Source organism: Heptranchias perlo, chromosome 26 (genome assembly GCF_035084215.1).
Source record: "Heptranchias perlo isolate sHepPer1 chromosome 26, sHepPer1.hap1, whole genome shotgun sequence".
NCBI classification, from domain to species: Eukaryota; Metazoa; Chordata; class Chondrichthyes; order Hexanchiformes; family Hexanchidae; genus Heptranchias; species Heptranchias perlo.
The window spans coordinates 24,098,941-24,120,479 of NC_090350.1; the positions used below are offsets into that span (position 1 = coordinate 24,098,941).

A 21,539-nucleotide genomic window follows, 5' to 3' on the forward strand; every position below is an offset into this window, starting at 1 on the left:
AGGAAGTAACGGGCAGGCTGGATAAAGGGGAACCAATGGATGCAGTATATTTGGATTTCCAAAAGGCATTTGATAAGGTGCCACATAAAAGGTACTGCACAAGATAAGAGCTCATGGTGTTGGGGTAATATACTGGCATGGGTAGAGGATTGGCTAACTAACAGAAAACAAAGAGTTGGGTTAAAAGGGTCATTTTCAAAATGGCAATCTGTAACTAGTGGGGTGCCGCGGGGATCAGTGCTGGGGCCTCAACTATTTACAATATATATCAATGACATGGACGAAGGAACAGTGTACTGTGGCCAAATTTGCTGACAATACAGAGATAGGTGGAAAAGCAAGTTGCGAGGAGGACACAAAGTGTCTGCAAAGGATATTGACAGGTTAAGTGAATGGGCAAACATTTGGCAGATGGAATATAATGTGGGAAAATGTGAAGTCATCCACTTTGGAAGGAAAAATAATAAAGCAAAATATTATATGAATGGAGAAATGCGACAAAATGCTGTGATAGAGAAATTTGGATGTCCTTGTACATGAAACACAAAGTCAACGTACAGGTGCAGCAGGTAATCCGGAAGGCAAACGGAATATTGGCCTTTATTTCTCAGGGGATGGAGTATAGAAGCAGGGAAGTTATGCTACAACTGTGCAGGGTGCTGGTGAGGCCACACCGAGAGATCTGCGTACAGTTCTGGCACCCTTATTGAAGGAAGGACATACTTGCATTGGAGGCAGTTCAGAAAAGGTTCACTAGGTTGATTCCAGATATGGAAGAGTTGTCTTTTGAGGAAAGATTGAACAGGTTGGGTCTATACTCATTGGAGTTGAGAAGAATGAGAGGAGATCTTATTGAAACATACAAGATTCTGAGGGGACTCGATAGGGTAGATGCTGAGAGGATGTTACCCCTCATGGGGGAATCTAAAACTAGGGGGCATAGTCTCAGAATAAGGGGTCGCCCGTTTAAGACAGAAATGAGGAGGAATTTCTTCTCCCAGAGGGTCGTGAATCTTTGAAATTCTTAACCCCAAAAAGCTGTGGAGGCTGAGCCATTGAATACATTCAAGGCTGAGTTAGACAAATTTTTGATCAGCAAGGTAGTCAAAGCATATAGGGAAAAGGCGGCAAAGTGAAGTTGAGGTAAAAATCAGATCAGCAATGATCTCATTAAATGGCGGAGCAGGCTCGAAGGGCAAATGGCCTACTCCTGTTTCTACCTCTTATGGTCTTATGAGTGCGAGACTGCCCCAGGAATGATTTGCCACCGATATTTCCTCCTCCTTTCAGTCCTATTGGAAAACCTTCTATCACTGCCTCCTTTTTGGGAGTACACTAAAGATGTGGACGTACACAGAATTTTGTTTTTTTTTTAAATTAAAAAAAAGGAAGCAGTACAGCACCAGCATGATGAAAAATGACTAGTATCTGCAGGGAAGCATCAAAGGTGTTGTAAAAAGATGGCAGGGTCTCAATTCTAAACCTCTTCCATCTCTAATTGGGTTTTACCATGCACCTTGAGTTAATGTTGCCAAGACACTGAAAAAATATAAATTAAAAATAATGTTGTTCTGCTTATTACCCTTGCATCTTTTATTTTGAGTTCAATAAACTTGTGATTATATCACATTAATCACAATGGCTGATAGCAGCTGCCATAACAGTCGCTGATGACACACTTGACCTGCCATTGTCATCTATTGTGCCACTGTTGTGATTAGCTCACTTCTGATGTGGATTTATTAATCAGAAAGTGCATTTGCAGTGGCGTTCCATTCAAAGCATTCGTAAAATCAGGAACCATTCATAGCAAGCTTGTTCAGAGGCTACTCACACATGCTTAAAGATTCAGATGGCTATGAAAGATTGACTGTTAAGACTTACAAATTGAACAATTCAGTTTATTTAACTTTTAGCGAATTGTGATAATGTAAAAAACTACATTATGCATGCAACTGAAGAAATGTAATTGCTTTGGCAGAAAAGTTATCTTTTTCAGCTTCAAAATATTGTACATAATAGCCTTATATTCTGATAAACCAGACACCTAATGAGTGACCAAATACAGCTGCCTAAATACAGTTGTTTGGAAACCTCATGTTTATACAAAATTTAGCAATATTGTTGTCCCACACTGTTCAAAATCTAGTACAATCAACCAACACAGGGGGATTAAACTAGTAAGGAGACAAAGAAAGCAATGAAGGTGAACAAGGTAAAAGAGACAACGACCTGAAACGTTAACTCTGTTTCTTTCTCCACAGATGCTGCCTGACTTGCTATTTCCAGCATTTTCTGTTTTTATTCTAAACTAGGAAAATGCTTTTCAAGTTCTACAATTGAAATCTGGGCATTTGAACTAGGTTGTAAAATAAAGGCACTCTGTTTTAAAGCTTTCCAGCATAGATCTGGCTGTTCACTTCAGAAGCGCTAATTAAAAGCATTCTGTATATTTAATTGCATAGCTCTTTTCATCAAGCATTAAAATAAAGGCCAAATAAAACAAAAAAAACCATACATTTGTTTACAACTCAGTATTTTTCTACTTTGTCATATCCATTTTATATTGACAGATTACCAGGCACAAAGATAAATGTTAATAAAGCAATAATGTCATATTTGAAAAAAACACAAATGCCAATTGATTCCAAGTGTACGTGGTCTGTAACACTCTGCAGTGCATCCTAGACCGTGTACTCTACAGACAACAGGGATATTGCCACAACGTAAATAAAACTAGTTCAATAATACTGCAAAAAGTAATGAAAAAATATCAACATTCTGGGTCTAAATGTTGATTAAATAGTAGAAAAGTTATTTTATGTTTTGCACATATTACTTTAATGCCTTTATGTCTTGTTTTATAGATTCAATCGACAATATCCTCTCAACTTCAGACTCTGGAATTGACTTCAAATGATATATTCATTAATGCCAGTAACCAAATATCATAACATGATGTTAAATACATACCAGGCAACTACAATTCCTGAAGCCGTGCCCCACATTGGACATTAAAATCAGTTACTGGACTTGCATCAATGTACCAGACTCAACACTATATCAGATCATCAGTTCCAGTTGTTAAGTAAAAACATGCCTGGAAATGCTTTAGATTTTAACTCACATGCTGATTTGTTCCAGAGTGTTGAATAAGATATTTCAGACATAAAGTTTATACTTGACTCTCATGATTCTGATTGTCTGAGACAGATGCCAATTATGGGTTTGAACAGAAATGTGATGTTAGTTTTCTGAACAGTCCCTGAACACGGGCTTCATTGGACATGAACTTCTGGATTACCTTTCAGTTTATATACTGCACTTCATTCTGAAAATTTAACGCAAGTTAATCTTTCTTAGGTCTAGTTCTATTGATAGCACCATTTTGTTTGATGTCATTTTGTATCATCAGGCCCCCTCCGACTTGGAGTAGTTGTTGGGATTTGAGTTAATCATCTGAAAGGTACTGTTACAAGATGATTTATTCCCACCCAAAAATAAAATTTCCATTTGGTAGCCTTTCTAAATTGTAGATTTTATGTCAGTAAATAGTTTATTTTGAGGAAGCACAGCAAAATACAAGAAAACAATCTGTAATATGAATGAAGAAATAAATGTCAGCTTTGTGTTACTCAAAGACAGTCTTTAACAGAAGTAGCATACAAGTGCTTTTACTGGACTTTACACATAGTACTTTAAAACTCTCAGCTGAAGCCACACATTTTCTATTTCGATGAGTTAGTAATCACATTTAGACAATCAGAATAAAGATATCTCACTTGGGTCTTAAATAAAGAATGGAAGGGAAAAAAAGACAGACAGACTTACATTAATATGCTACCTTATCACATCACTCAAACATCCTAAAGCGGTTCACAGACAATTAATTAATGGAGCAACAGAAATGAACTCAAAGAAATAAGCCACAGTGGTGCACATTTTGGATGTCAGTGCAATTGAGTCACAGTATCATACTCATATCAGGAACCCATGCCTAACTGGAACTGTGGGCTTCACAAGGTGGCAAAACAACAAAACCCATGAATATCCAGACTGAGTTTCACAGCAGCTGTCTTGCAAACATTTGCTGGTGCAATTTGGAAAACAACATTTCAAACCCTCATACTTAAGTCTTTATTTTTGTCATTTCTGGATACTTTTTTCAGGGGGATGGGAAATAAACACATTAGCAATATATATGTAGTAAGATTGCTACATTCCTGCCCTATACAAATCTACATTTTCCACCACCCCTTTAACTCTTTGGCTAGCAGCATAATGCAAAGCATGAAAGGCAGGGCTCCAATCTGATATAGCCAAAAGACCTGTAACCATTAGTTAAAATTGATCAATTTTTTGGGGGACAGGGGATACAATGAGCTCAATTTTAAAACCGAGCTGGGAAGGTCAAATTGAGGTCGGGAAACCCATTAGTACGGTTTTCCTGGACGTCCTTACGATTTTGACGTAAGGACGTCTTTTATTTTTTTTTGTCGGTTTCTCGTTTGACTGACCGGCCTAATTGACAGGTTGGTCTCAGACGGGAGACCAGCTGGGGATAGAACGTGTTCAGGTAAGTCTGAAGGTAAGTCTTTGTTTGTATGGATTGTAGGGGGGGGGGGGGGGGGGAGGGGGTGGGGAGGGTGGGCACAGGTCAGCATATGGGCATAGGTTGCCCGGGGGTCGAGAGTCATGGGGAATGGGATCGGGGTCAGTCACCCGGGGGGAAGGGGGACGGGCGGAGGGGGGTGTCAGGATCGGGGGTCATCGCGGCGTTGATTGGGAGAATCGGGGGTCAGAGCATCGGGGTCGGGGGGTCTGTGATCTTTAGGGTGTCAGCGCAGGTAGGCTTGTTGGGCCTGGGGGAAGCACTCCTGCTCCTCCGGGCCCACAAGCTGTGCCTTTCGAGGCACCTACCTGTTAGTCTCAGGCCTTCTCGCCTTCTTTCACGAGGCGTAAAACAGAAGGCCCGGGAATCCCGGCCCCCTGGGATTGAAATTGGGAAGTCCAGAAAAATGGAGGCCCGAAGCCTCCTTAAAAGGCTTTAAGGCCCGACCCCCCTCCTGGGAGGGGGTTGGTTGCCCACCCCTCTTCCCACCCCAGTGAAAACCGGAAATGGGCGGGTTGGAGGCGGGTCTGAAATGGTGGCAATTTTCAATGCCCCCCACCCCCAACCCACCCATTTTTCACTTTGAAAATTGAGTCCAATATGTTTGTTATTATCTGTACAAAGAAGTCTGAGAATTGTTATTAAGGGAAAATAGAGTTGTTCTTAACAACGCGATTTTAACAGTGCCAAAACTGTTTCCCATAAAATGAGACATTTAAACAGGATCTGAATCCAAGTAACCTTAGGAGTCTTACTGTCAGTACCTATTTTTAACTTTGGTGATTTTTCTGTGCTCATCAAAATAAGAGCATGGGAAACATTCTGTTTTTCACTCAGTGTCAGGTATAAAGTGGCCTGGTATAACAGACTGATGCTCTCCCTGTTCCAGCAATGTAACTTAATCCCAAACTCAGAAGATCATCCCTTCCCCACTGCATCAGTATAAAATTTTAAAATTTTATTTTGTGCACAAACTGACAATCTCTGACTTAGGCAAGTTCTACCAAATTCTGGGGCTTTTGCGCTGTGGACTCATTCTCATTAGGAACTGAATTGAGATTGTCCAAACTGATTTTACTTAGGACCTCTAGAGCCAATAGAGAAAGAGGACATTTTCTTATCAAACTGGCTTGGATTATTAGTTCAAGATGTAGCAGGACAGCTAACTCACAAGATAATTTCATCCTGCAAAAATCAGAGATGATATTTCTGATTCACAACTCTTTGTAACAGTTTGTTTTTTATAATATGATACTGATTACAAGACACCTTCTAGAAGTGGGCTGGATTTTAATATCAATCACAAACAAGATTTTTGCAACTAAGGGCAAAAGTGAGTGTGAGAGAGAGATTTCCTGGTTGCAAGAATATACAGGGATGTAGCTGCTCCATCTCCCAAGTTATATCAAGTTAATAAAATAACTGAGGGGGTCGAACTTTAATCAGCTACTGAGGAGTTCTTCAAAACCTAAAATTAAGTAAAATAACAACGAGTTAAAAAAATCTTCACTCTTAAACCTTTTCAGCTTCTGGAAGCACTACAAGCCCCAAGTTTCTTCAGATACTCATGGGATGCTGGTGGCTCTACTTGGCCGTTTTGGGTGGGCGAAGTTGGCTGGTTACTAATTTTGACAGAGACATTGCTCCAAAGCTGCCATTCCATACAGGTTTGCTTTCTCCTCACCATTATTCAGCAACATAATGTCTTTACATGGTTTACTGTTCTTTGCCAGTTCAGCCAAAACACATTGGAAGGCAGCAATAAGGTCAAACTCCACAGTCACAGGTGAAGCCTGATTTAGCAAATCGAAAATGTCACTCAACCATTCTGATTCAATCACACTTTGTGGTAGCCATGGCAACAAGGGTACACAACTAGCAAAAGCTTGCATTCCCAAAAACCAAAGCTCTGATATTTGATCCCAAGCTTCCTGGTATCTCTCGGACACCACAATTTGTGTTCTGTCATCAACCTCCTCCATCTGTGTTCTATGTGCTTTTGACAGAAAGTGAATTGCCCCTCGGAAAAAGCCCCTGGATACTGCAGTTCCCTGCAGCACTGAAAAAAAACACAAGGTTATTTTCACTATATAACCTTAAAAGACAAACCCAACCACCTCCTCTATATCACAAACTCATGCTTAATACCAAATCTGAGGAGGTTATCAATGTCTTGGCCTCCAAAATAGAGGATATGCATTCAGCTGCCTCAGCCTCCTCTCCCCACCTCCAATCCACAATCTTCCACGACCTCTTGCAGCCTTTTCCTAATCCAGCCCAGACTCCAAAATGCTCTGCAGCTGCGTCTCCAAACCCCCGAGCATCATCTGATCCGTTTCTTCCATGAAACCCACCTCCTTCAATGTCTACTTTTGTGATACCACCTTTTCATCATTCTGCTGCTATCTGTCCCAGCATATCTCTTACAAAGACTTCTGCTCCTGCCCTTGCACACTGACCACTGCCATCCCCAACACTCCATCCTTAGGCCCCTCCCATTCTTCATACACATACCAACATTATGCACAAACAGGGAGTTAGCTTCCATCTCGACTTTTGTGTCACCATGCTTGACTCCACAACTGACTTTGTTTGCCTAACATAAGCTTGAGTTTCAGCGTGAACTTTCTCCAGCTGAACATCTGCAAGAATCTCCCTCCAGCATTCCAAACCCTAGCCCTTGATTCCACCCCTTTTCCTGATTGTTGGGTGTAACCGAAGTGACCAGCGTACTACCTCAGTGTCCTATTTGCCCTAAGCTGAGCTTCACACTGCACATCCTACCCTTTACCAAGTCTGTCTATTTCCACCTTTCACCTTATTGCTACCTCATTTTCACCATCACTGAAAGTCATCCATGCCTGTGTCATCTCCAGGATCAACTTTACCAACACTCTCCTCACTGGCTTCCCAAGCTCGACCATATTCAAAACTCTTCTACCCTCATCATATCCCACTCACCTATCACTTCTGTCCTCACCAACTTTCACTGACTTACACCATCCCCAAAAGAATTGATTTCAAAATCTTTGTCTTCTCAGCTCCTTTACAAATCTCTCCAAGGCCTTGTCCCACTTACGTAGACGACAGTCTCCAGCCTTATGTCTCAACTCACACTCTTTGACCTTTCAACACTGGCGAACTGTGCATCACCCTGTCCCTCCGCTCCACCTTGGTGACAGAGCAGTCAGCCTTTTTGGGCCTGCGTTTTGTCTTCTTAAGCACTGTTACATCTTTCCCCTCTTTCAAAGGCACCCACTTTGACCATGTCTTCAGTAACCTTTCTTAACTCTTGCTCAGTGTTTCTGCTCCCCTGCTTCCGCACCACTTCTCAAGAAATTATTGTTGTTATGGACTAATAATTGTATCCCTTCCTGACATGAGAAATAAAAGTAAAGTGAAACTGACATCTGTTGTGAACCATCAGGGTTTACATATGCACTTTCTACTAGACAGTGATCAGGAGTAACAACACTAGCTGATTTTTAACTGAATCACCTTTGGGATAAAATTAATAAATGTATTCCTATATGTAAGTTGATATTAACCTGTTTATTCTTTGCTTTAGCAATGCACTAGCACTGATGTACAGTGCTGTAAATGGTCCATAAACACCCCTCCCCAAGTACAGGAAATGTTTATATTAGTTTTACAGTAGATGCATGGTTTGAAGATTGATCAACAATGATTCAATAATCATGCATGCCATTAGTAATTCATCACGCCCATTTTGTACCTGGAGTGCCAGCCAGTATGCGACTCATCATCAGCCCCAATGTGGTGAAGTTAGCAGCAAGAATCAGGTGACGCTGGCTGCAAAGCAATGACTGCAGGGATTCCATTAACAAACTAAGCAAAGATGAGAAACACTCTTCCTGCCTTCAACAAACAGATAAAAAAGATCAAGGGTAAGCAACAAATTAAAGGCGGTTTAAAAACTTTGAATATCAATTTTTCCCCTAGTAAGAGATATGTGGTCAGACCAAAAATGATTGTGAAACCTATTTAACAACCTAATTCTTTTATATTACCATTTCTGGTTATGTAATTAAGAAGCCAATAAATTATTGCAGCCTGTAATTAGTGGTGCATTTGTGAAAATGGATGCTGCATATTAAATACAAAAACAAGTATCTGAACATTTGAGTTAAAACATTAAGTAAACAGGTTGCATAGTGAACTTCAAAACTTTCTTATAGCTCAGTAGATTAACACAGTGAGTAGCTGAATCATGCAGACTAGGAAGGACTCAAGATCCTTGATCTCAAGCTCGGACAGCAGTAAGGGCATTACAACTGGTCTCAATGACCCTAAAATAAGGTTGGGGAAAAATGCTCAGGGTTCCCACTCAGTCACCATGCAGTGACCTCTGCTGGAAATGCACATGTGGGGTGAGGACAGGGTATGGGTGGCAGATCTCTTCCTGAAGGGAATTAACAAACCAATCGAGTTTTTAAATGATAATCTAGCAGCTTAGTGGTTACAGTATTAGACCAGCAACCGACAGATCATCCCACCTTGACAAGTTATGAAATTTAATTCAATAAATCTGATATTTGTGAGCTAGCGCTAGAAAAATGGTGACCATGAAAGCTGCTAGATTGTCATTTAAAAACTCAATTAATTCATTAATGCCCTTTGGGGAGAGATCTGCCACCCCTACCTGCTCTGGTCCACATATGACACCAGTCCCATACTAATGTGGTTGACTCTTAATGCCCTTAAGGCAAATAGGGATGGACAATAGAACTTATAAAAAAAAGATTGGGCTCAGCTGTAATACCCCCACAACGGAATAACCTGTCAACACTCACGGTCAAGATTTAGGCATTATTAACAATCATATGGGTGAGGTACCACATCCCAGTAAAGAGCCATGCCTTCTGGAGAAGAGGGAAGGATATTATATTGGTGGGAATTATTTAAGAACGATACAAATGAAATAGGCTGCTGTGGGATACTCATTACGATTAGAAGCATTATTTAAGATCGATAACCAGCATTACAGGCAGAGCATTAATGGTCAGAATACTCAAATAAAATTATGTCACTACATTAACTAGTCTGTCTCTTATATGGTCTTTGCATTCAACTTAATGAGGTTGATTTCTGCCCTGACACTGGACAAGAACAGCACACCCAAAGTGCACTGTGCCTGTCCAACCATGGGAGCGCTGCTATTGCCCATCCTGGTACTTGGGCCAGAGGCTGGACCTTTTGCTGGAAAAACAGCAGAAGATTTAAATGCAGCTGCAGGCCTCCGGGTTGGGGTTTTCCAGCTGCTGATGGAGATCGACAAGCATAATTTGATCAGCTTCAGTGCAACCAATGCTTGAGTTCTAAACTGAAAAACAACCAATTTGTTGCAGCCTATGTTTTATACCATATATACTTGTTAAACTGGAACTGCTTCCAAATACTTTTCATGTCAAATTATCAAACTTCTTCTGTCCCCTACCCTCTCACTCACTACTAAAACTAGCAGCAGTGTGTTATTTTAAACTTGTCATAGACATTGTGGTTTGTATCAAATTATAACGAAGCCCATTTTGGTGGTACAATATAGAGCTTTCAACCGGACATTCGCAAGTTTTTTTTCATGGGCTCTTTCTGACACTGAAATCTACCCATTTCAACTGAATCCACACGTTATATCATAAATCTCTTGACCGGGATGGGCTACTTTATACCTGATCAGTGCAGGCTCAGTTACCACAAGGTTTAGAAAAATTCCACAGGCCGTTCGAAGACTCATCTCTGCATCATCTGGCAAAAGCAGTGCACTTTGGGAAGAACTGAAGACTTCCCACTGTTGTGTGAAATAACGGAGAAGCAAAACATGAAACCCATGTGAAATTAAGATTCTTCGAGGGTTGTCCTCAGCTGAAAGGTGACAAAATCCAGGTAGTAAAAACCTATAAGTACAGACACACAATTAGCAAAACGTAAGTGCACCCAAGCGGTAAGAGACAGGTTTCCACCGGTAATCCTCAGCAAACTAACTTTAGCCGCAACAAACAGCTTAGATTCAGCTACGATTCAGATTTTCTACAGAAAATTTAAAGAACGAGTTAGCGATCTCCACTGGTTAAAGGGGACTGCTGAACTGCGCTGTCAGTTTCATCACTTTGCTTCAAACCTTGTTAATCTGCCAGCTGTAACATCGGACATGGATATTAGAAACAAACACCCACAATGTCTTCACTCCAAAAAGGAGATAATTCCCCAGCTTGGACTCCAAATTTAGCAACGTACATATTGACTGCAATTTTTCAACAACAAATCAGACTATACATTCAAAAGTAAGCTCCCTAACACACAAAGCCTGAAGAAATGAAGTGTAGAATGGAAAACATCTGGGGGGGTTCACTGATTCAACAACTGATAATTTAACAGTTTTGTCTGTGACAAATGGGGTCGGTTTAACAAGGTGCAACTGTACTTTGTCTTTGTGGCGAATAATTGCACATTTTTCCAAGTAACTTGGGATTTTGTTTGGCCACTGAAAAATGAGTGTACAACATGGACCTAAGCCAAGCTCTGGCCCATCTAGTTGAGAATTTAGTATCATAAAGCACAAGATTACAGTGATCATTAAATGGACTGCACCTAATGCTGCATCACATTTTCGTTCTTACCTCAAGGCATCTTTAGACCAGGTTGTTGCCTCGGAACTGTCAGCTAGTGAGAGCCCTTTCACTTGATTGTCTAGGTCATCTGATTTTATTGGACATTCAAACAGCATCTGAGCATAACGAATCAGAAAAGGAAGTACATCACAGATTTCCTGTTTGAGTGCAGAAGTCTCCTCAGCCATCCATGCACCCAGGATTCGGACTGAGGCAAATAGAAATGGGTCCCATAGCTTTTCTTGTGTCACCTACAGTACAGGAAGAAATAAACAAATTTAAAAGAGAGGCAGTTAAATTTGGCTTTTAAAATATGATGTAAATGTGTGTAAGAATTTCCCATTGAAAGGACAAGTGGGAATACTGGTCCTTTCAGTGTACTGTAAGAGATTGTGAATGAAAGCTTCTACACAACAAGCTTGCAATAGGAAAGTCTGATCTGCACCACTACAGCTGAATTGTTGAAATGGTGTCTGAATCCTGGTGTTGCTCAAAGAATAAACATATTTATAAAAGATGCAACACCACTGATTTTGGGATGCTAAAAAAAATTCTCTCAGAACAAGGAAATAAGACAACCAACGAGCTCTCAAAAAAGGACCTTAAATGCAGAGATCAACAATGTCTGTGCATTTGGATACAAAAGAAAGCCTTGAACTACTGGCTGTCTGCAACCTCAAGTCATCCGATTAAAATTTAATTTCCCCCAGTGGCATTTGCTGCTTATTGTTCCCTGTTGTCGTCCTTGGACCAATTTAAATGTTTGTCTGTAATTATGGCCAACTGGACTGTCCCAAGAGTGTACAGTACACTGTTCCAACTCAATCTGGGGTTTGGTCATTTCTGGACTCTCACTCTACCTCCAGGCTTAACCAACACTAGTCATCTTCTGTCAGACCTGAGCTTCCTATCAATCGGATACAGGCCACACTTGGTTAATTTACTATCCTGAAGAAGGGCTCAACCAGTTTCTGGCATCCAGCAAAATAGGAACCATTATCTCACATGTCAGCTCAAAGACTGGATTGAATTATCACCCAGAGTAAAGGAAAGTAACATCTTATTTGTGGCAATTACTGGATTTTTTTTTTATTTGTTCATGGGACGTGGACGTCGCTGGCGAGGCCGGCATTTATTGCCCATCCCTAATTGCCCTTGAGAAGGTGGTGGTGAGCCGCCTTCTTGAACCGCTGCAATCTGTGTGGTGTTTAATAAAAGGTGTTCATTCACCCTTTCAGCTCTGCCAGTAAAACAAAAACTATTATTTGAAAAGGTGTTGCCTGCATAATGCGACTCTTATTTTTTAAGCAATGTTTTTCTAACATTGACAGCCTATTTCTTGGATACAGAGAATATGCATAAAACTCTGTTGTAACTCCAAGATTTAAATCTAAGTACGAAAAGTAAAATTACAATATCATGCTTAACATTTTGGTACTGAGGAGGGTAAAGTTGTTTTTTTTTTATTCGTTCATGGGATGTGGGCATCGCTGGCGAGGCCAGCATTTATTGCCCATCCCTAACTGCCCTTGACAAAGTGGTGGTGAGCCGCCTTCTTGAACCGCTGCAGTCCGTGTGGTGAAGGTTCTCCCACGGTGCTGTTAGGAAGGGAGTTCCAGGATTTTGACCCAGCGACGATGAAGGAACGGCGATATATTTCTAAGTCGGGATGGTGTGTGACTTGGAGGGGAATGTGCAGGTGGTGTTGTTCCCATGTACCTGCTGCTCTTGTCCTTCTAGGTGGTAGAAGTCACGGGTTTGGGAGGTGCTGTCGAAGAAGCCTTGGCGAGTTGCTGCAGTGCATCCTGTGGATGGTACACACTGCAGCCACTGTGCGCCGGTGGTGAAGGGAGTGAATGTTTAGGGTGGTGGATGGGGTGCCAATCAAGAAGGCTGCTTTGTCCTGGATGGTGTTGAGCTTCTTGAGTGTTGTTGGAGCTGCACTCATCCAGGCAAGTGGAGAGTACTCCATCACACTCCTGACTTGCGCCTTGTAGATGGTGGAAAGGCTTTGGGGAGTCAGGTGAGTCACTCGACGCAGAATACCCAGCCTCTGACCTGCTCTTGTAGCCACAGTTTTTATATGGCTGGTCCAGTTAAGTTTCTGGTCAATGGTGACTCCCAGGATGTTGATGGTGGGGGATTCGGCGATGGTAATGCCGTTGAATGTCAAGGGGAGGTGATTGGACTCTCTTGTTGGAGATAGTCATTGCCTGGCACTTGTCTCGCGCGAATGTTACTCGCCGCTTATCAGCCCAAGCCTGGATGTTGTCCAGGTCTTACTGCATGCGGGCTCGGACTGCTTCATTATCTGAGGGGTTGCGAAGGAACTGAACACTGTGCAATCATCAGCAAACATCCCCATTTCTGACCTTATGATGGAGGGAAGGTCATTGATGAAGCAGCTGAAGATGGATGGGCCTAGGACACTGCCCTGAGGAACTCCTGCAGCAATGCCCTGGGGCTGAGATGATTGGCCTCCAACAACCACTACCATCTTCCTTTGTGCCAGGTATGACTCCAGCCACTGGAGAGTTTTCCCCCTGATTCCCATTGACTTCAATTTTACTAGGGCTCCTTGGTACCACACTCGGTCAAATGCTGCCTTGATGTCAAGGGCAGTCACTCTCACCTCACCTCTGGAATTCAGCTCTTTTGTCCACGTTTGGTCCAAGGCTATAATGAGGTCTGGAGCCGAGTGGTCCTGGTGGAACTCAAACTGAGCATCGGTGAGCAGGTTATTGGTGAGTAAGTGCCGCTTGATAGCACTGTCGACGACACCTTCTATCACTTTGCTGATGATTGTCCTGTCCACTGATGGGGCGTGGACAGGACATACCTGGGCAATTTTCCACATTATCGGGTAGATGACAGTGGTGTAGCTGTACTGGAACAGCTTGGCTAGAGGTGCAGCTAGTTCTGGAGCACAAGTCTTCAGCACTACAGCCGGGATGTTGTCGGGGCCCATAGCCTTTGCTGTATCCAGTGCACTCAGCCTTTTCTTGATATCATGTGGAGTGAATCGAATTGGCTGAAGACTGGCTTCTGTGATGGTGGGGATATCGGGAGGCGGCTGAGATGGATCATCCACTCGGCACTTCTGGCTGAAGATGGTTGCAAACGCTTCAGCCTTGTCTTTTGCACTCACGTGCTGGACTCCACCATCATTGAGGATGGGGATGTTTACAGAGCCTCCTCCTCCCGTTAGTTGTTTAATTGTCCATTACCATTCACGACTGGATGTGGCAGGACTGCAGAGCTTTGATCTGATCCGTTGGTTGTGGAATCGCTTAGCTCTGTCTATAGCATGTTGCTTCCGCTGTTTAGCATGCATGTAGTCCTGAGTTGTAGCTTCACCAGGTTGGCACCTCATTTTTAGGTACGCCTGGTGCTGCTCCTGGCATGCTCTTCTCCACTCCTCATTGAACCAGAGTTGATCCCCTGGCTTGTTGGTAGAGTGAGGAATATGCCGGGCCATGAGGTTCCAGATTGTGCTGGAATACAATTCTGCTACTGCTGATGGCCCACCGAGCCTCATGGATGCCCAATTTTGAGCTGCTGGATCTGTTCTGAATCTATCCCATTTCGCACGGTGGTAGTGCCACACAACACTGGATGGTGTCCTCAGTGCGAAGACGGGACTTCATCTCCATGAGGACTGTGCGGTGGTCACTCCTACCAATACTGTCATGGGCAGATGCATCTGCCATCATACTGGTTACAGTGCAACACATAACCATGATATTAACCTTGTCTTATTCAGTGATCTTTCTATTACTTTTCTTTGGTTCTCAAATCAAACAGTACATTCCAAGCAGCCTATGCCAGACTTGTCTTATCTTTATACTTGACAAAGCACCTTGGTAAGCAACTACTCAATGCTTTTTTATTTATCATTTAACTACATTACTCATTTTAAATTTTGATACTGCATTTCCTCAAAATTTTCCTTTCTAATTTTCAAAATTCTCCACTAATTGAAGGGTGCAATTCTGGAACTTGAAATAGATATAAAAGTCAATTTCTGAAATTTGTGAAATAACCAATAGGAAGTCAGAACAAATATACAAACACTTTTACCAAACTACAAAAAAAGTCCTTTCCACAATGACTACAACTTAACAGTGAGGTTTGTCCCATTGAGTTACCCTTTCCCTCTTCCCTCCCCACCACCCCCCACACAGTTCTCTCAGCTCTATCGAGCTCTTTTCTTTTAAAAAAAAAAGCTTTTATCTGTTTCTATTCCTTAACCCAAAACACATACCTTATTCCCTGGCCTAAGAGACATGCAATCACCATCAACAGAGGCAACAGTGTGGTTGGTGAGCAACTCCCTTGCCCTGTCACCCTCTTCACCCCCAATCTGGCTGAGATCAAGAATTTACTATCTGGAGAATTTTCACCATTCATACAACTATTGTGTGACAGCCTGATGGCATATTATTTCTTAGAACCCCAAATAATAGCTTTAAGAATTTCCACTATACAAAATATACTTTCAGAAGTGAGAAATGCACTAGTTCAAGTCCGCATCAAGTGTCCCACTAGTTTTCATAACACAATATAAAATCAAACATGTAGGAAATGCATTAATTTCATTGCTGTTATGAATTGATTTGGAGCCTGCACTACACAATCTACTGCAATCCAAACCTAAAAGAGACCCCCTGAACCATTTGTTATTTTTATGTAAACATATGATTACTTTCACCACCCCCCCACCCCCAAAGTTTCCATTGTGAACAATATTCAATGAGCTGGATTGAAGGTAAGGAAATAATGAACAATAGGTGCACAATATAAGAGCTGCAGCATTACAATGAATGTCTGACATCGAGGATTCAAAACCCCTAGAAAAATAAGCTGTACATTTGGGCACAAAAGTCTGGTTCTAAGAAAATACAAGTACGAGAATGCAATAAGTTATTCCAACGATAAACATATTTCCACACTTCACCTGCTTAAAATAGCCGATGACTGCTCCAAAGGCCTCCACCATTATCTGTACTAATTGGCTACTTTCAGCTTCTGTTAGACAGACTTTATCACCAAGCACACAAACCATCATCCCAAACTCGATGATACTGTAACATGCTGTGATGACATCTGGTTTAGAGAAAGTTGCGCCTAGACTCGGGTCCTCCAAACAAATCCGAACTTCCACACAGGCCAGATTCACAATCAATGCCAGGAATTTACTTCTTGTTTCAGCATTTTCTGCCAGGATCCAGTCTGAGCCATAAACAGTCAACAACAGGCCAGCAAGTTTCAGTGCTGGGTCCCGTTGTGAGATACTCAGTTTGCTGTTGAGTATGTTGAAGAGACCAGTATGAAAGTTCTTCAAGCACCCAGCGACAGATGGGTCCTCGGTCAGGATAGGTACAGCAGGTAGAAAATGCTGCAACACGTTACACAGCTCAAATTTTCTGCTATCTTCTTCTTTAGCAAACTGTTCACTAAGCATGCTGAGTACCTTCAAGAGGTCTGGCTTACAAGTTTTCCAACACTTGTTTTCCATTGCGTTCAGGAGGTTGACGAGAAGACACAGCGCCTGGTCATGGCCATGACGTTGGTTTAGATAAGCCTGACATAATGCAGACACTGTTCCTTGAGTTACTAAATGTCTCTGACCCTGAGGATAGGCAGAAATTGCATGGAGACATTGGTAAGAGTCATCAATCATTGAGGTGAAGGTGGCAATATCTGCTCCAGAGTCCACGTCTGAACTAATAACTTCATTGAAAATGGGTATTTTGTTGAGGATTTGAGGGTGAGTAACCAATTCCGGATTTGTGGAAAAACATGCAAGCAGAGTCATACCGAGAGCACGGAAAATTTGACTGGGACAGCCATGTGGCGCCTCCTTGGTAATAAGAAGTCGGTTTGGGAAAGAGAATCCAATAGCATCAAATATCCGTCGGCGAGTTCGAACATCGACTTCACCAGCCTTCACCACCTTGGTCACCTAAAATAAACAAATTTTATTCAATTTATTGTAAAATGTTTTGTATGTTACTACACAAACGTGTCAGGAAGTGTCTAGCAACTGTTTGGTTCAGTGCTCGTGACTTTTATTTCCAGATTTTTTAAACTGAATTCAAAATCTCAGATTTGAACTCTCATTCTCTGGATTATTAGTCCAGTAACATAATCACTACACTACCACACCCCATGCAACTTGTCCTCATAATTTAACCCTTTAAGCCCGATATCATTCTGGTGAATCTGCGATGACCCCCTCTAAAGCCAATATATCCTTCTTGAGGTGCGATGACCAAAATTGAATGCAGTACTCCAGATGGGATCCCATTTCACTACCAGTCAATAATGTTCACTTAGAATGGAATATTGTTTCATTTCAGAAGTCACATTCCCGCAACCTAGTCCATTTTCACTGCATGCTAACTTCCAAATATAAGAGAATGAATTGCTTAATGGAGTGGCAATTCATAGCAGGCAAAATAAATGTTGTAAGATTAATTTGAAGTCTAAAATAAGTTGAAGTATAAACTTATTTCTTACACTGAGAAACTTGAGTGTAAAATTCTCATCTGACTTGGAATTAGTTTCAGCAGAACAGCAGTATATTTGCATTTGGCTGGAGTACTAAAACATTCTTACCAGTAAAAGAGCTGCAAACTGCTCACTATCATTTTTTGCATCTTGTAGAACCTCAAGACATCGTTCCAATGTCTTGTTCCTTGTCCCATCTTCAGTTTCATGTGGATTTTCTGAATGAGATGCCATTAGAGCAATCCTAACTGCAATAAAATAATGTTTAACAAACTTTGAGCAAAGTTATTTCAATAAAATGGTGAGTTTTCTGCACAACAACATCCAGGCTTTGCTATTGGAGATAGATTTTCACAACCTGACAAAAGCATGACTAAGTACAAGGATGACACATTTTCACCCAAAACCAATCCTTTAGTATCAGGGTAAGAACAATAACTGATACATTTTCATTCAAAATACTGATTGTTCTTTCTTCTCCACAGGAATTATGCAGTCACCTTCAGGATATGAGGCAGGCAGACAATTGGAGGCTATTGCAGTGATTTCTAAACTTTTAAATTCAGATACTCTATTTTTCTGTTAGCAGGGATAAAATTAGTTTGAATGGAGAAACAATTTTCCAAAATAAATAGATAAAAAAACATTTAAATAGACTACAAAGAATTTTTCCACTATATATGCACCGAAAACTTTGCACTGTGACAAAAACTAAAGCCAAACCAAACAAAGTCAGGCATACAAAGCAACCTGATCAATAAATAAGTTCCTCGCAAGAATGTCATAAATACGGAATAAATTTCCCTACCTGGTATTTTGTGCGACTGCAACAATTCTACAACTATTTCGAGAGGTTTAAAAAAATGTGTAATTTTTCAAAACTTTGTGTTCATTAAGATGAGGGATGCTACTGCTAGGAAATAAAACACTTTCCATTTCAGATACCCAGTGTCAGTATAAAGCAGTTATATGTCATTTGGACATTGTAAGTTTAAACTGCAATGGCAGCAATGTGCAGAAACTTCGAGAGGCTTCAGTTTTCAACAACAACTGATAAGAACAAAAGCAACAATCTGCAGAAACTTCTCAAAGCTTCGAACATGGCCTTTGGTTCTCAAAACAACTGACTTAGAAAAACAGTGCTGAGACAATTAGAAATCCTTGGGACAGACAACTAAAACTACTGCAACTAGGTTCACATGGACAAGGGGCTACAGCAGGTTTCACACGGTGGAAAGGTTTCATCAGGGTTCACATGGTTTTGAGTGACCCAGCCAACTGTCTATTATTAATGCCACAGTGGGTGAGTGGCCAAAGTGGGACTTCTCTTAACTTTTACTCACACCCCAACTGGCAAAAATCATATAAAAATGGGACATCGTGGTAGATACTGCAGTTGGAGGAGCCTACAGGAAGAACGTCAAGAAGAACAACGTCAAGAGCGAGAAGAGAGCTGCCGTGATGCTGAAATCCTTGGTTTTTAAGGTTGTATGTATTGCTTGATGCTTGTATGAACTGTTTAAATCATTAAATAATCACTTTGATTAATGAAAATAATCACATAAGTATGACTTTCTTTAATTGACTATTGTCCAGGCCCACAAATCACTGGAAAATCTGTATCTGTACAATTTAGAATAAAGTTCCCTCTGCCCCTATTTCAGAACAGCACCCACCAGTTGTAACATTTCCCACATTAGTCATCTCCGGCCTCTCTGAGCAAGACAACTTTAAGTGCTGCATTAAAGCCAAAATTGACCTATGTGCCATTGCTCACTAGAAATTGGATTATTCTACCCAAATTCATTGCATGCAAGACCTTTACGTCAGCAGACAGTTGCATCACATCAGTTTGGACTGCATTTGAACCAAGCATTTAACTTACTGAACCGCCAAGAGGTGGTTTCCAACATAAATGACTTTTGGTTTCCAAATCTATTAGCTGATAACATAACACCATCAATAATCTAGTTTTATACAAAATATTCAAATTATTTCCACATGGTGAAAAAACACAATGTGCAACAAAGCACCTTTTTCTCAGCTCCAGCAGGAGTTGAAGAAGAGATCTCCCAATTGGGATGCAAAGTGGGGTTACAAATTCTGAAGCAGCTTATTTATCTGAAAGATACATCACAAAAGGTCCAAGTCTCCCAAGCTGTTCACAAGAACGACAGTAATTCACCATCTCTGTGTTCCCATATTGCTAAAAGATTTTTTGATCATCCAAGTCATAAGATATACCACACTATGGACAGGAGGCTTATATACAGCTAACTTCAATATATTAGAATTGGAGGATTTTTGAGTATTTATCAAAACAGATTGACCAATTATAAGTATATTTAATTTTTATATAGTGAACATTACATTAAGAGATCAGTATAAACAGATTGCACTTCTCATCAAAAGAAGGAGACTTGGTAATGTTTTGGAATTGTTTGTAATTCCATTTTTCATAAATTAGGAACACAATGACATGGCGGTAAAATTTGCAGATAAATCGCTTTCTCAAATGACATACTTCCACTGTCGTTAGAACTCTTGCTCGGGCTACAGTCCACAGGTGTTAGCAGCCTTCCAGTAACTTGTACTTGAGCCTTGGCAGTGAGTAGCAAGCTAGTCAACAATGGCAGGGGGGCACCACAAACATTCAAATACAAGACCTTGGCTTTATATAAAACCTTATCATCTGGCTCAAGGCTACCTCAAAATGCTTCAAATACAATTGAAAGGGCAATGACAGTTATATAGGGCACATGCAGCAACCATCTTGTACAAAGCAAGATCCCGCAAACAGCAACCAGAAGGATGAGTTAATTTACTTTTGATGTTGGTTGAGAAAAGAATGTTGGTTAGGGAGAATTCAATGCTCCTCAAATAGTGGCAGAGGATTTTTAGTGTCCATCTGAACCACTAAAATGGGCAAGTGAGGCCTTAGTTCAATATCGCTTCATAAGGACCTCCAACAATGCAGCACTCCCTCAGTGACAGCTAAATTATGCTCAGCTCCCAGTGGCACATCTGAAGCAAAGGAGAGTGGCACCAAATGAGTCAAGTTAACACATTTAATCGCTCAATCTAAGATTCACGATTTCGGAACAGCTTTGTTTGTTTGTTCGGTGTCCCCGGTTAACGAATCGCTCGGACACGGAAACTGGCGATAAAAAGACAAAACCGAGCTCCGAGCTCCACCGCGCACCAGACCCACCTGCGCCTCGCCACCATCCGGGTAACAGTGAACTCTCACCTGACCGACGTCAACCAATCACCACCGTTTACATTCAGCACAACAGACCAATGGGAATATGACTCATCCCCAGGCAACAGTCGCTACCCGCCGGACACAGCAAAATCAAACAATAAAAGTGGTCCCGCCCGGCTCTTAATGTCATGTTTGACACCAGCACATCGCGAGTATTTGTCGCGTTCGTGCTCAGATCGCCACTGAAGTTCCAAAGTCAAACGCACAGCGGCGCTGGGGGTGAATGGATGTTAATAACCATGGCGTCAGGAACTGGATTATTGTTTTTATTCCTGCAAATATAAAAATGATTTTTTTTCTTGCCCTGTGTATTTAAACGGTTTGTTTTGAATTCGATGTCATAATTATTCGCACTATGTGACAGTTAGGAACAAATGTAATTGGTTCTGGTTTCCGCGGGACCTCTTACCTGCTCCCCTTCGGTATCCGTTCGACTTGTTTCATACACGAACACATTTAGTTTTCCGCGCGGCGAAGGATTCGATTGTGAGTTAAATTGTTGCTGGTTGTTTTCCTGACA

At 41.4% G+C, this 21,539-nt stretch overlaps 2 protein-coding genes across 3 annotated transcripts in view; one reads left to right on the plus strand and one right to left on the minus strand.

Annotated features, from left to right (window-relative positions):
• Positions 1-1,887: 1,887 nt before the first annotated feature.
• Positions 1,888-21,525, minus strand: ncdn (neurochondrin). 2 transcript variants are annotated; one of them, XM_068006550.1, is made up of 7 exons: positions 21,429-21,525; positions 17,863-18,002; positions 16,199-17,206; positions 11,251-11,492; positions 10,303-10,527; positions 8,349-8,491; positions 1,888-6,671 (listed from the first exon to the last, which is right to left on the minus strand). In XM_068006550.1, exons 2-7 carry the CDS (start codon positions 17,986-17,988, stop codon positions 6,235-6,237), a joined length of 2,181 nt encoding a protein of 726 aa, XP_067862651.1. In that variant the 5' UTR covers positions 17,989-18,002; positions 21,429-21,525; the 3' UTR covers positions 1,888-6,234. The 2 variants fall into 2 exon arrangements, with proteins under 2 accessions (XP_067862651.1, XP_067862653.1); XM_068006552.1 differs by lacking the exon at positions 21,429-21,525 and adding an exon at positions 20,279-20,347.
• Positions 21,412-21,539, plus strand: part of LOC137342575 (dyslexia-associated protein KIAA0319-like protein) — a 79,464-nt gene continuing 79,336 nt past the window's right edge. The window contains exon 1 of the mRNA XM_068006549.1: positions 21,412-21,505. The gene's annotated coding sequence lies outside the window, so the exon portion shown is untranslated. The remainder of the gene's footprint in view (positions 21,506-21,539) is intronic.

Excerpts from the sequence above, each read along its gene's own strand:
- ncdn (XM_068006550.1), bottom strand. The coding sequence starts at position 17,988 with ATGGCATCTCATTCAGAAAATCCACATGAAACTGAAGATGGGACAAGG. Across the intron at positions 17,207-17,862 it reads AGTTTGCAGCTCTTTTACTG|GTGACCAAGGTGGTGAAGGC; the intron begins GTAAGAATGTTT and ends TGTTTATTTTAG. Across the intron at positions 6,672-8,348 it reads CATACTGGCTGGCACTCCAG|TGCTGCAGGGAACTGCAGTA; the intron begins GTACAAAATGGG and ends GTTTTTTTTCAG.